Source organism: Notechis scutatus, chromosome 1 (genome assembly GCF_049901735.1).
Source record: "Notechis scutatus isolate UNSWTSFEM ecotype Mainland chromosome 1, rNotScu1.2, whole genome shotgun sequence".
Classification (NCBI taxonomy): domain Eukaryota; kingdom Metazoa; phylum Chordata; class Lepidosauria; order Squamata; family Elapidae; genus Notechis; species Notechis scutatus.
Window position 1 is genome coordinate 47,063,417 of NC_142009.1, and position 13,206 is coordinate 47,076,622.

The 13,206-nt window shown below is 38.3% G+C and overlaps 1 protein-coding gene across 2 annotated transcripts in view; it reads right to left on the reverse strand.

The window, feature by feature from the left end:
* Nucleotides 1-3,443: 3,443 nt before the first annotated feature.
* The window catches only part of EML4 (EMAP like 4), a 144,855-nt gene continuing 135,092 nt past the window's right edge, over nt 3,444-13,206 (reverse strand). For both annotated transcript variants that reach the window (XM_026683363.2, XM_087963050.1), the window contains 3 exons: nt 10,005-10,103; nt 8,926-9,056; nt 3,444-6,328 (listed from right to left, as the gene is read on the reverse strand). In XM_026683363.2, the coding sequence (XP_026539148.2) occupies nt 5,831-6,328; nt 8,926-9,056; nt 10,005-10,103 (728 nt within the window). In that variant the 3' untranslated portion in view covers nt 3,444-5,830. The remainder of the gene's footprint in view (nt 6,329-8,925; nt 9,057-10,004; nt 10,104-13,206) is intronic.

Consider the following 13,206-nt stretch of genomic DNA (forward strand, 5'->3'; position numbering starts at 1 on the left):
CACATACATGCGCACATACAAAGCAACCATACGTTTTAATTATTTCTGAATTTTAAAGATCCCATAAATAATGCTGTATGCAGGATGTGTGTGTGTCAAAAGAACTCAGGATAATAGCCACAAGCATGTAATTGAAGTATCACTTTTTATTTGTGTCATGGCACAAGAAACTGTCAGAAGATTGTTTTAGTGTTTTTCTGAGAAAAACCAAATGGCTATTTTTCTGGGAAAAAATCTGAAGATTTTACAAAAGTGCATACAGCTAACAACTGGAACCACCACAAAAATGTGGGAGTTTTCCCAGGAATCCACAAATCCCTCAATATGCGTGTTTGTAAATGATTTTAGATTTCAGAATGGGTGAAATTTCAGAACAGGGTGAGAGAAAAAAATCTGATCCAAATTTTATATTTAATTTTTATGCCACTCATCTCTCCTATAAGATGACTCTGGGCAGCTTACAAGATATAATTCTCCCTTGTAGTTTTTCTGGCAGCAATGCAGAAGTAACTGGACATCGTCTTCTTCTGTTTTCTTTTTTCAAAATTTCAGTTCCAGCTTACAGGTCAGGATGTCTGGATGGTCTTTTATTTAAGCACTGTTAGCTTCCAGTTGCAAACAAATTTAGTCAAATTTATATTCCTTACAGTCATCTGGTCATTAGCTCTTTTTCTGAACCATAGTGGTGCAGTGGTTAGAATTGCAGGCTACTTCTGCTGACTGCCAGCTGCCAAGCAGTTTAGCAGTTCGATTCTCATCTCAAGGTTGACTCAGCCTTCCAAGGTCAGTAAAATGAGGATCCAGATTATTGGGAACAATATGCTGACTCAACTACTTAGAGAGGGCTATAAAGGACTGTGAAATGGTATATAAGTCTAATTGCTATTGCTATTTGGAAAATCGTTGAGGTCACTTGGAGGTTTATCTGTGCCCCCAGGGTCACCTGAATGTGCAAATGAGAGTGGAATTTCTTGGAACTGCTGGAATGACTTTGTTGTAAATAGAAGATAGGTGGTGCCATATCCCTTCCTTCTGTTCAGAAAGGGATTTGCAATCTTAATACAGATGGTCTTTTGACCCGTTTCAAACCATCCTCTCAACCATAATTCAGAACAGAAAAAGCTTTCTTGGGTGAGAAGCAAGCAAAAACAAAACAAAACACAAAGTTAAGCTGCCTTTTGAATAAGCACTTTGGGACTTTTGTCCTGTATTAGAGTGTTACAATTTTATCTCACTTACACAGCAGTGTGCCATTATTATCTATCTCGCAGGGTTGTTTGTTTGATTAATGTGGTCTTCAAAGAAAATGGTTCCTTACTTTCTCTATAATTATCCACCTAAATCTGAATCTACTGATCACGCAGAATCACTGGTCATGCAGAAATCTCAAAGACCCTGCTTGGAATATGTCAATACTGTATCCCTGTTTCAAGTTATAGCTCTTGAACTCTTCAACAAATCACTTCAGGATTATAAAAAAAAACCCACTCCCAAGTTGATGAAAACCTGTGGCAATTTTGCCAAGCATCTGCTTTTCATTCACCTATTTTTTTATACATTATATTAGTCCAGAAGACTTACTATTGAACACCTTCAGTGAAATCGTGTGCATATAGAGCAGTGGTGGCTAACCTTTTTTGGCTCCTGTGCCAAAATTGTGTGTGCACTGGCACTCGCTCGCTCACATGCCACCACCCAGAAGGCAATGTGTGTCCCACCCACTCCTGCGCATGTGCGCGCAATCCCCCCGCTACATCCTTACCTGCACTGCGCCTCACAGCTGATTTTTGGCTGGTTTGAGGCGTTTTTGGCCTCCCAGAGGCTTGAAAAAAGCCTGTGCAGGCCGAATAGGCCTGTTTCGTCACTTCTGGTATTACAGGAAATGACAAAACGGGCCTATTTGGCCTGCACAGGCTTTTTTCAAGCCTCTGGGAGGTGAAAAAAGCCTCAAACCAGCCAAAAATCAGCTGCGAGGTGCGTGCATGCACAGTGAGGCAAGTTTGCCTGCGGCTTGTGTGCCGGCACAAATTGCTCTCTATGCCACCTGTGACATGCGTGCCATAGGTTTGCCATCACGGATATAGAATATGAGCAATAGAACTCAACCCAAATACAACTTTTATACAAAATTGTACAGCAGAAAACATATTCCAAGCCTACCTGTCTTCAAGGACTTATAGGTCAAGGATTCAGATCATTTCTGAAGAGTACTGGATTCCTACAAAGTAGAAATTACTCCTCAATCCTCTTGCATTGTCAGGTAATCTTTTGCCCATGTTACTGAATTTACTTGGAATCCTGTCTTGTTGCATTTTGAAGCTTCCTACCCAAATATCTGTGATCAGCATGTGCATCTTAGAAAAGCTGTTTCCACCAAAAGAAGGAAAATACAAAAAAATGGGGCACAACTTCACTTACCTTTATAATTCAGCTGCAGAGGATTTTTCCTAAAGTGCTTGATGGCAGGATTCCAATAGGCTTTCCCCAGGAATATTGGAATGTGTAGTATGGATGGAAGGGAAAGGGCTTAGGGATCTCTGCCCAAGGAAAACAGATGGACAACCTAACACATTCCATGTGTGCATGTATCCAATTACAGTATCATTTCTTGACTCAGTGCGTTTTTTATTATTACACGGCTATTGGGGGTGTTGTATTTTGAGATGCCTGATAGGTTTTAGGATACATTTTACCCAAACATTTAGTATATGCATATGCAAGCTATCTTCTCTCTGTGTGAAATCACAGACATATCCCTCTGAGAGAGTCAAGCAACATTTTTGTAGCGGGGAGACCAATTTTTAGGTAAGAGAGATAAGAAGACCCAATTCTGTCTCAATATGATCTCCCTGCCTTTCCTTTCATTTTTCTACTATCAAATGGCTGACACTTTTGATGATTTTTCCACTGAATTACTGAGAGACAGCATAGGCTGCAAAAATGAGAAACTACATTATTTCCAAGGTTTGTCCACTGTTATCCTAAGCAATGCATCATATTGAAACAGAGGCAAGTCTCTGAGGAATTAAAAATGTTTTACTCAACTGACACCAAAAGTTAAGAGAGCAAAAGTAGAACAGAGTAGAGGAGGAATAAGGAGCAGTTTGACAGAAGAGACGAGATAATATAAATACCAGCAAGCAAGCAAGCAGGTTAACTCTGAAGTTCACTCCCATTCATACTTTAGGACAATGAATGGAAGTCTGACTGCAAGGGCAGTTTGATTTGGATATCCCTGAATCATCCCTGCCCTGACCAGATACTGAACATGGAGCTTCATCATAAGTTTTGGCACAGAATAGATTGGGTTGTCTTCATTTGCTCTGCCTCAAGCACATCACATCTGCCTTGAATTGATTAGTGAACAGGAACAGCCCTGCTTCAGACTACTGAAATTCAAACATATGGACCAGGAAAGATACAAACAAGAAAATATTGCTATATTAAGTTGATTCTTGTATTTTTATTATTATTTTAAATCTTCAGATTTTTCTGCCATGAGACAGGAATGCATGATAGACAGAATGGCTCAAACATCTTCACATGACACACTCAAATCATATTTCATTCACAATTTTGCCCTAAAACATTTACAGTTAACATAATCCCACCCATTTCTATTATCACAGATTATACTTATTTATTGAACAGTAGTTGCCAGCAATCAAAAATTGTAAGGCTTTTTTTTCCTTTCCTTTTTTTTGGCATTAAAAAAAAATCTGTTAATCTATAACATGAGGAAAATCACAACTATTCTCACTTTATATGGCAACCTCAAGGTAATAGATAAATCCAAACAAAATGCTCCGTTTTCATGTTACTCACCGAGGATGTTAAAGAGCTCTACAATCCATTTCATGTTAACTAAAATTACTAGAACTATTTTACCTTATTATGTTTTTAAAAGCTTTAAAAGCTGTTTTTAATTCAGTTAATCTCTCCCTGTGGAATAGAGTGGAACAAAAAAATAGGGGAGAATGTTAAATATAATCCCCTTTCTCCATCTTTTCCTCCATCTATTATGGGTGGTTATAGAACTCACTGAAGCAGACTCGGAAGTTGTAAATCATTGAAAATGGGCCTTTTCCCTTGCAAATGCATCTTTTCCAAAGGAATCCATTATCTTGATACAGTATTTGTATTTGTGTTGCCCACAGGGACTATTTGGCAAAGTGGCCAATCATACACTGGAGCACTCCAACATATCATTTAACAGTACAGCTTTTTAGATAAAGCAAAAGAGAGCAGTTGCTTGGAATTCACATCGTGGTTTCTGAAGATAATTATGTTGAGGTTTTCCAGAATGGATGTAAACAAAGATGTATGTGCACCTATATGTATCTGTATGTGACAGTCTTTATGTCCTTTGGGAGTCCACATTAATTGTTAATGTTTCCACTGATGAATGCTGTAGATTACATACCTGATCTGTAGTATTTACTCCTGAGAAGTTAATAGAAGGGAATGACAGTTCTGATGCACTTTGGAATGGCACATTCACGTAAACGCTTGCACACTTAAGACTTAACAAAGGTTTCTAAACACAACTTCTAAATAAGGTCTAAAATATCAGCACAATTTTAAAAAATCCTATGTAACTAAAATATAAAGTAGGGTGTTTTTCAACAAACATTTAAACAGGAAAAACTAGGTATTTAAGAAAAAATGTAGCTGATGCATTTTTAATTTTTTTTAAAAAAGGATAATTTTAACACATACTAAAATGCCATGATATCCCATAACTGGCCAGGTCCAGCTATCTCTGAGCTGCACGGCTTACAAATTGGACAAGAGAAAAAAGAAACACACAAATAGAGAAAAAATTCAAAAATAGCCAACATTATCCAAGAAAATGGGATATTTATATTACAGCTATTTAAAAAATGGCTGTAAAAAAGTCTATATGAAAATTTCTTATTTTAAGGTTATCCCCAATTTTATATGTAACTGTGTCAATAATTGCATTACTCCCAAGCATTAGATTTCATAACTTAATGCTATTTCTCTAATATTTAATCTCTTACTGAAAATACTAATTGTATCTGAAGTTCAGATTTGAACTTGAGAATTAGAACTTTTATCTTAATGAAGTTAAGTCAGTTTGCATTATAGTCACAGTTGGTGTTCTTGAATTTTAATATGTCGATGCAAGTAGTTCCTTGAAATTACATTGTATAGCAATCATTGGGTAGAAAACTAAGCAGAACTTGCTATCTTAATTTGGTTATTTTAAGATCTACTACCATGGAACAAACAGAAGTATATTTTAATATGAGTTGTCTTAGGATAACCAGCAACCAAAGTAGCGGCTAGTAAGAATTGCTAGTTTTAGAAAATTGCATAGGTATTAATCAAGAAGGCAGTAAGCACAGCACTATATGTGCTATTATGTTGTTGTCTTATTCTCCTCTCCTTCTCTTTTTAATGTAAAAACAGAAAGGAGAACTTCCTGAAGGGCTTTCACCAGGATTACATTACATAGCAGGTATTACATAATGCTTCTGAATGGTCTTAGAAGTTCTTTCCCACAATATTCTCTACCTGCTTTTCTCAGCAAACTCTTCCTTAGTTATTTGTTATCATGCCTCTTTCTCATAGCAATTTCAGAATTATCATTAACCTAAGGTTACATTCTAGTTTTCTATTTAGCACTTGATTGGAACTATCAAAATGAGTCCTTACAATAATCCCATGTGTTGAAAAAAGTAGATCAAACTAACAAGCCTTCCACAGAAACTTGAGTGCTCCATGTCAGAGCTGCTTCCCTTCCTTACTTGAACCCTCTTTTTTTTTCTTTTTCTTTAAAACAATATGCACTGAGATAAAATATTTAAAGATCATCTTGAGTTTCAAGTTGATAAGACACTGGAGAGTTTTCCCGGTGATCTTCAATAACAGTGGATTCACTCTGTTCCTCACTCATTTCACTAGGTGGTTCTTCACAATTTGGCTCTCCTGGATCCAGACTGCTTCCCTCACTTTGCTCCTCATTCTGCTCTTCATTGGTCTTCACAGTATGCTCCATGTCACTCTCGAAGGATGGTGAAAAGCCATCCATTAAATTTTCACTGGTTGCCATTTCATCCAAGGGTTGATTAAGGGACACAGGGGTGCTTGGCTGTGTAAAGCTGTCTCTGGCAGTTATAGGCACTTTGTTTGTGCCCATTTCTACAGCAGTATCATTCTGTGGCAAAGTTGCTTTCTCAACAAGTCTCCACTGAATGATACTCATATCTTTGCCTCCAGTTGAAATTAAATGACTATCATTATGAGAGAAACTGACATTTGTTACATGACTACTATGGGCACTATATTTATGACTTGGAGCCTGTTAACACAAATAAAAAAACACCAGTGTTAAGATCAAGCTATACATCAAACAGGATTAACTTAACTTCCAATTAACTAGGAAAATATATCTTATCTTTCCAGTGCATTGTAAATTTTAGCAAGCAGAAATTTTTCCCCAAATATAAATCACTACAACCTCAAAATGAATTCTATCTAACTCTAATGCTACTGGTCACTTTGCCATATATAAATATTAAAACAACAGAATGTACTTACAGTAAAATTTACTTATAATGTGCAAGTTTCACAGGAATGGGTAAGTCCCATTCTTCTTATAAATAACCCTGTCATAGAAGTGGAGAAGATGCTAACCAGAATAATTGGTTTGCATCCTCCAGCAATCTTGGAAATCATTGGTTGCAATTGCAATTGGTTGCAATTGCAATTTACTTATAATGTGCAAGTTTCACAGGAATGGGTAAGTCCCATTCTTCTTATAAATAACCCTGTCATAGAAGTGGAGAAGATGCTAACCAGAATAATTGGTTTGCATCCTCCAGCAATCTTGGAAATCATTGGTTGCAATTGCAGTGCATTTGCATAGCACCAGAGACTGCTGGGACAAGCAGCTCACAGCAACTTCAAGACAAAACAGGTAGGCTGAAAGGGAATATCTATTTGCACTGAATGTCTGAAAATATCCATTGTGAAGGCAACTGACCTTCTGATCAGAAAACATTAGTAGCTTGAAAACAGCAGTAGTTCATCCTTGGTAAGTACTTATGTGATTGCAATTTTATTTTAGAATGTCTGGCGTAGTTCAATGAATACTTGTTTTGCAGCTGTCTTTTGTGGTACTCTTTTTAAATTTGGATACTATCCTATTTGTAAGCAGCTTGCTAGTTTACATGGTCAGATTGCTTATCTAGAGTCTTTAGTTTGTGCTCTTCAGGCTGAAATTAGGTGGCCAACTCAGTTAGTGTGTTCTATCAGCCCCCCCTTACCACAAAGACCCCACATGAGAAGGGCAGTAGGGGAAACTATTAGATCTGGTTAGAGTGAAAGCTGTGGATCATATGCAGAGCTGTGGAGAATCACTTAAATCTGAGCAGCAATGTACTGCAGTTGTCCAAAAAAGCTAACGAAGTCCTAGGGTACGTTAATAGAAGGATACAATCAAGATTGTGTGAAGTGTCAGAACCAGTTTATAATACCCTAATAAAGACCACACTTGCATCCAGTTTTGGTTGCCACAATATAAAGATGATGTTGGGACTCTAGAAAGAGTGCAGAGAAGGGCAACCAAAATGATTAGGAGACTGGAGGCTAAAACGTATGTAAAATGGTTGCAGATAGTGGATATGTCTAATTTAATGAAAAAGAAGGACTAGGAGTGATAAAACCATAATAGCAATATTCCAATTTCTAAGGAACTGCCACAAAGAAGAGGGGGGTCAACTTATTCTCCAAAGCACCTGAAGACAGGACAAGAAGCAATGAATGGAAACTAATCAAAGAGACAACCAACCTAGAACTAAGGAGAAATTTCCTGACAGTCAGAACAATTAATCAATGGAATAACTTGCCTCCAGAAGTTGTAGATGCTGGAATACTGAAGTTTTTAAAGAAGAGATTGGACAATCATTTTTCTCAAATGAGATAGAGTTTCCTGCTTGAGCAGCGGGTTGGACTAGAACAGTGATGGCTAAAGTACACATGTCCACATCGCCAAAATGCAATGAGCATGCGTCCCCCATGCAGCACCTTGCCCCTGCCCCATGCATGTGCCCTGCCTCCACACATGCGTGCCTGTGCCCTGCCCCCTGTGCATGCACAGCAGAGACTCAAAGATCAGCTGGCTGGCGGGGGGCACACACACGTGTGGCAGAGCTGAGCTGGGGCGATGACTCGCGTGCCCAGAGAGAGGGCCCTGCGTGTCACCTCTGACATGTATGCCAAAGGTTCGCCATCACGGGACTAGAAGACCTCCGAGGTCCCTTTCAACTTTATTATTCTGTTATTCTAAGGCATGGTGGCACAGTTGTTAGAAGGCAGTACTGCAGGCTACTTCTGCTAACTGCCTGCTGCCAGAGTTCAGCAGTTCGATTCTCACCGACTCAAGGTTGACTCAGCCTTCCATCCTTCCGAGGTCAGTAAAATGAGGACCCAGATTGTTGTTGGGGGCAATATGCTGACTCTGTAAACCACTTAGAGAGGGCTGTAAAGCACTGTGAAGTGGTATATAAGTCTGTGCTACTGCTACTATTATTCTATTATTCTAGTAAACTAAATAATAAAATTTCCGTTCTATCCTTTCACTGCAATCACTGTGCTGTCAACAGTTTAAAATCTACAGGTAGATATGAAATTAAAAAGAAAATGTAGTGAGAGAATAGTAACTTAATCGTTATACCTCCAGGTGACCAATCCAATAAGGCAAAGGGACATATTTTTTCTAGATTATATTCACCATTGAAGGAACATAACAATAACTATTATGGGACATTTGGTACATAGGAAACGAAACTGTTATTTCTACAAGAGATTCTAGCATGTGAAGCTGAAAACACAGCTATATATTTATACAACCACTTTCTTCTCACTCCTGCTCTAAAACATTGCCCCTAAACTTACCTTTGCTTTGGAGCAGGGATATTGAAATAGATGGACTTTACAAAAGTCATCAGCCACAGCTATCACTTTTCTATTATGGGACCTCACAAGGGCATTTATATCTGTTCCATCTGATCCTTCTGGCCATACTCCTTCATTATATAAACACAAAAGAATAAAATATTACTAAAACCAGGGGCAAGAAACTTATAGCCCTCAAGATATTGGACTCCAATTCCTATCAGCCTTAGCCAGCCAATAATTCTAGATGGTTACAGGTTTTCTATCTATGGCTTATAAAATTTTTAATAAATTAGCCATCCATTTAGAATGCATCAATCAAAACTAAATAATCCAATAATAATTATCCTAGAAATACAATCTCTCCTATGCGTATGAGAAAAGACAAAAGCTTTATCTGACATGGCAGAATCCCATTTAAATATGTTTTCTAAGACCTTGTATTACTTTTACTAAACAACTAGGAAAAACCTTATTATTGCCCAAATTTAGGAGACACAATTTTAAGTAATTGAAATATATTACGGTAACAATGGACTGAATGAATTGAAGCCTTAAAACAAATACAGATTTAATGACAAATGTTCAGTCTTTTCTTATCTGTGTTTTCTTACCTGGATAACTTGATGTGAGGATTTCAACTTGCAGAATTATTAGCCACGGTATGCTGGCTGGGAATTCTGGGAGTTGAAATCCACGCATCTTAAAACTGCCCAATTGGGAAGCCTGTTTCTTATGACAACAAAGAAAAAGTTATATGCAGAGATTGTTGGGGGCATTATGCTGACTCTGTAAACTGCTTAGAAAGGACTTTAAAACACTGTGAAGAGGTATATAAGTCTAAGTGCTAGTGCTGGTGTTTTTTGTAGTAGATACCTATGCAATTGTAACAATCTTCACCAAAGCAATTATATTTAATGAAAAAGAAAATACAGGAACGATTCCATTTACGAAGTCAATTTAAAGAAACAACAATAGCAGAATATTTAAAACTCTCTGAATGGTATAATCTTTTTATTTTCCAGAGTAGACTGGCTTTAAACTTAGGAATAACAATTATATAGGAATATATTACTCACCAAATACCTGAAACCCCAGCACACAAGTGTATGTTGTCCAATCTATGTCCTTGCAATCAGAGCGGTTCCTTATCAGTTTACAGCCATTTGGAATGTCCCCTTTATAAAAATACATAACTGGTATTGGAACAGCTATTTATAATTTCCATTTGTATCATATCTTTCCATCCCTAGTGTTCTCAAAGTAACTCTTAGAAGAAAAAAATTCATAAATATAAAGCAATTAAAACCCTGTTAAAAAGCAACAACTAATCATTATCATTCCCATTCAAAAGAGCTGGTTGAAACAAAATGCCATGTTCCTAAAGCAAGAGAAACTCTGCTCTGGAAGGAATGTGTTTCATATCTTGGAAACAATAGGAGAAGGTCCTTCCTTCTATGCCTAAAAATGGGCCTCTGAAATTGGTGGTATCTTTAAGAGAAGCTCTTCTGTCCACTTCTGTGTCTTGACAGGTTGAAACTATAATTACCGTATATACTCGAGTATAAGTCGACCCGAATATAAGCCGAGGCACCTAATTTTACACAAAAAAACTGGGAAAACTTATTGACTCGAGTATAAGCCGAGGGTGGGAAATGCAGCAGCTACTGGTAAATTTCAAAAATAAAAATAATTAATTTGGGAAACGATCTCACTATCATGAAAGGTTTAATTGATTCACTAACCCAAAAGAAGAAGATGATGATGACAGCGGGAGGCAGGAGTCACTCTCTTCCCCTCCCTCGGAGGCCCCCTGAGTCAGGAGTCACTACCGCCGCGCGCCCCAGTCCCGCCGCCTCGGGAAGGGAAAGGCAAAGCGCTTTTTGCCTTTCCTTCCCGGCTTGGCTGTTGGGAGTCGCTGCCGCCGGAGGCCGCGACTCCACACCATTTTTTTTTCAGAGGGGAATCTGACTCGAGTATAAGCCGAGGGGGATTTTTTCAGCACAAAAAAATGGGCTGAAAAACTAGGCTTATACTCGAGTATATACAGTATATAGTTTGTACTGTATATAATTGTACAATAAAATAATATTAGAGTGAGATTTGTTTAAGCTATCTATATATTTTTTTAAAAAAAGCTAAATAAAAACAACTGTCAAATATTTTGAGTTTGAATAACTGTTGTTTAAAAGGGTTTACTAGCAGAGTATGTTGTAAATTTAGTTTTTCACTATGCTATCCCTTGTTATTTAGGTATTGCAAGCATTCATGCTCCAAAGCAATGGTGGCCAAGCAAATTATTCTACATTGCATGTATTATTAAAAAAGGATGCAAAGACAGAATGGAAATAAAATCTACCGTATTTGCCGGCGTATAAGATGACTTTTTTGCCCTGAAAAACATGCCTCCAATTGGGGGGGTCGTCTTATATGCCGGGTCGTCTTATACGCCGGCAAATAGTAATTGGGAAGCACTGCGGCTGCCCGCGGCTGAGGCACTTTTTGCGCACCATGGAAACGAATCCGTGAAGCGAAAGGACCGTGAGCTCCGCTGAGGTATCCGGCTGGGGCTGTCACCAGGGGAAGGGAAAGGCAAAACCAGGAGCCGCTGCTGCCATTGCAAAGCGCCGCCGCGGCTCTTCCTTTTTGCCTTTCCCTTCCTGAGGCAACGCGGGACTGGAGCCGCGCGGAGCCGCGCCAGCGGTAACAACTCCTGACAGCCCCAGCCGGATACCTCAGCGGAGCCGGGCGGTGCGAGCCTCGCTTCCTTGGGAGCTGGGAGAAGGCTGGCTGCTCCTTTCGGCTTCACGGGATTCGCTTTCCACGGTGCACAAAAGTGCCTCAAAAAAAAAAAAAAAAGCAAAAGTGGAAGGCGTGCGGAAGAGGGGGCGAGTATATAACAAACTATATTTTGAGTGGAAATGTTGGGGGGTCGTCTTATACGCCGGGTCATCTTATACGCCGGCATATACGGTAAATACCGAACTATCTTTTAGGAAAAATAAAAGGATAAATACCAGCTTTATGTTTGTTTGCTTTTTAAAAGAGAACATTTTGTTATAATAAATGTTATACAGGTAGTCTTCGACTTGCAACCATTCATTTAGTGACCATTCAAAGTTACAACAGCATTGAAAAAAGTGACATGACCATTTTTCATAGTCACATGATCAAAATTCAGATGCTTGGCAACTGACTCATATTTATGCCTGTTGCTGTTTCCAGAGTCATGTGATCACCTTTTGTGACCTCCTGACAAGTGAAGTTAATGGGGATTCACTTAACAACTGTGTTACTAGCTTAACAGATGCAGTTATTGTGGCAAGAAATGGTGTAAAACTGTGGCAAGAAAAGTTGTAAAATGGGGCAAAACTCACTTAATAATGTCTCACTTAACAACAGAAATTTTGGGCTCAATTGGTCATAAGTTGAGGACTACCTGTAGTTTACATTATAAACCAATAGCTTGAAAGTCCAAGAATTAGGGGTGAATCATGTTAGTATAAAGTAAATGATTTCAGCAGACTGGCATATATAACTGTCTGCATATGCTACATTCTAGTGCAACATGAATGAATTTTTCTTTCTCTCATGAAAAAGCTTCACATATCTTGAAAATTTGGCTCATAGCTACTTTAACTTACATTTTACACAATAGGTGCTAATAAAATTTTAAACTCATAGTGACTGACAGGGGGAATCAAATCTTAAAATATTCCTTCTCTTTGAATCTTCATCCATTGAGTCATTCAATAGCTTTAGACTTAAACTGATGTAATTTTATTTCTATACAAGTGAACTTCACATTATTATTATTACTATAAATGAAGAAAAGCGTCCAAGGACACTCTTCGGTAGAATGTATGCATGAAGCTTTTTATTCTATGTCTATACTTAAATGGATCAGGATCAACAGGATGTTACTACTTTAAAGCTCTGTTATAAAGGATCCCTGGTGGCACAGTGGATAGAATCCAGTGTCGTAGGCTAACTCTGCCCACACTCTGGAGTTTGATCCTGATGGGCTGAAGGTTGACTCAGCTTTCCATCCTTCCGAGGTCAGTAAAATGAAGACCCAGATTGCTGGGGGCAATATGCTGACATTGTAAACTGCCCAGAGAGTGCTGTAAAGCACTATGGTGTGGTATATAAATCTAAGTGCTATTGTTATATCCCCTAGGGCCAGGTTATCTGTGAGACTGATTCTCCTACCAAATCAGATAGTGTCTGTCCATTCCTAGTCTCTTCTCTTAAACAATGTCATTTTATAGATCTAGGAAG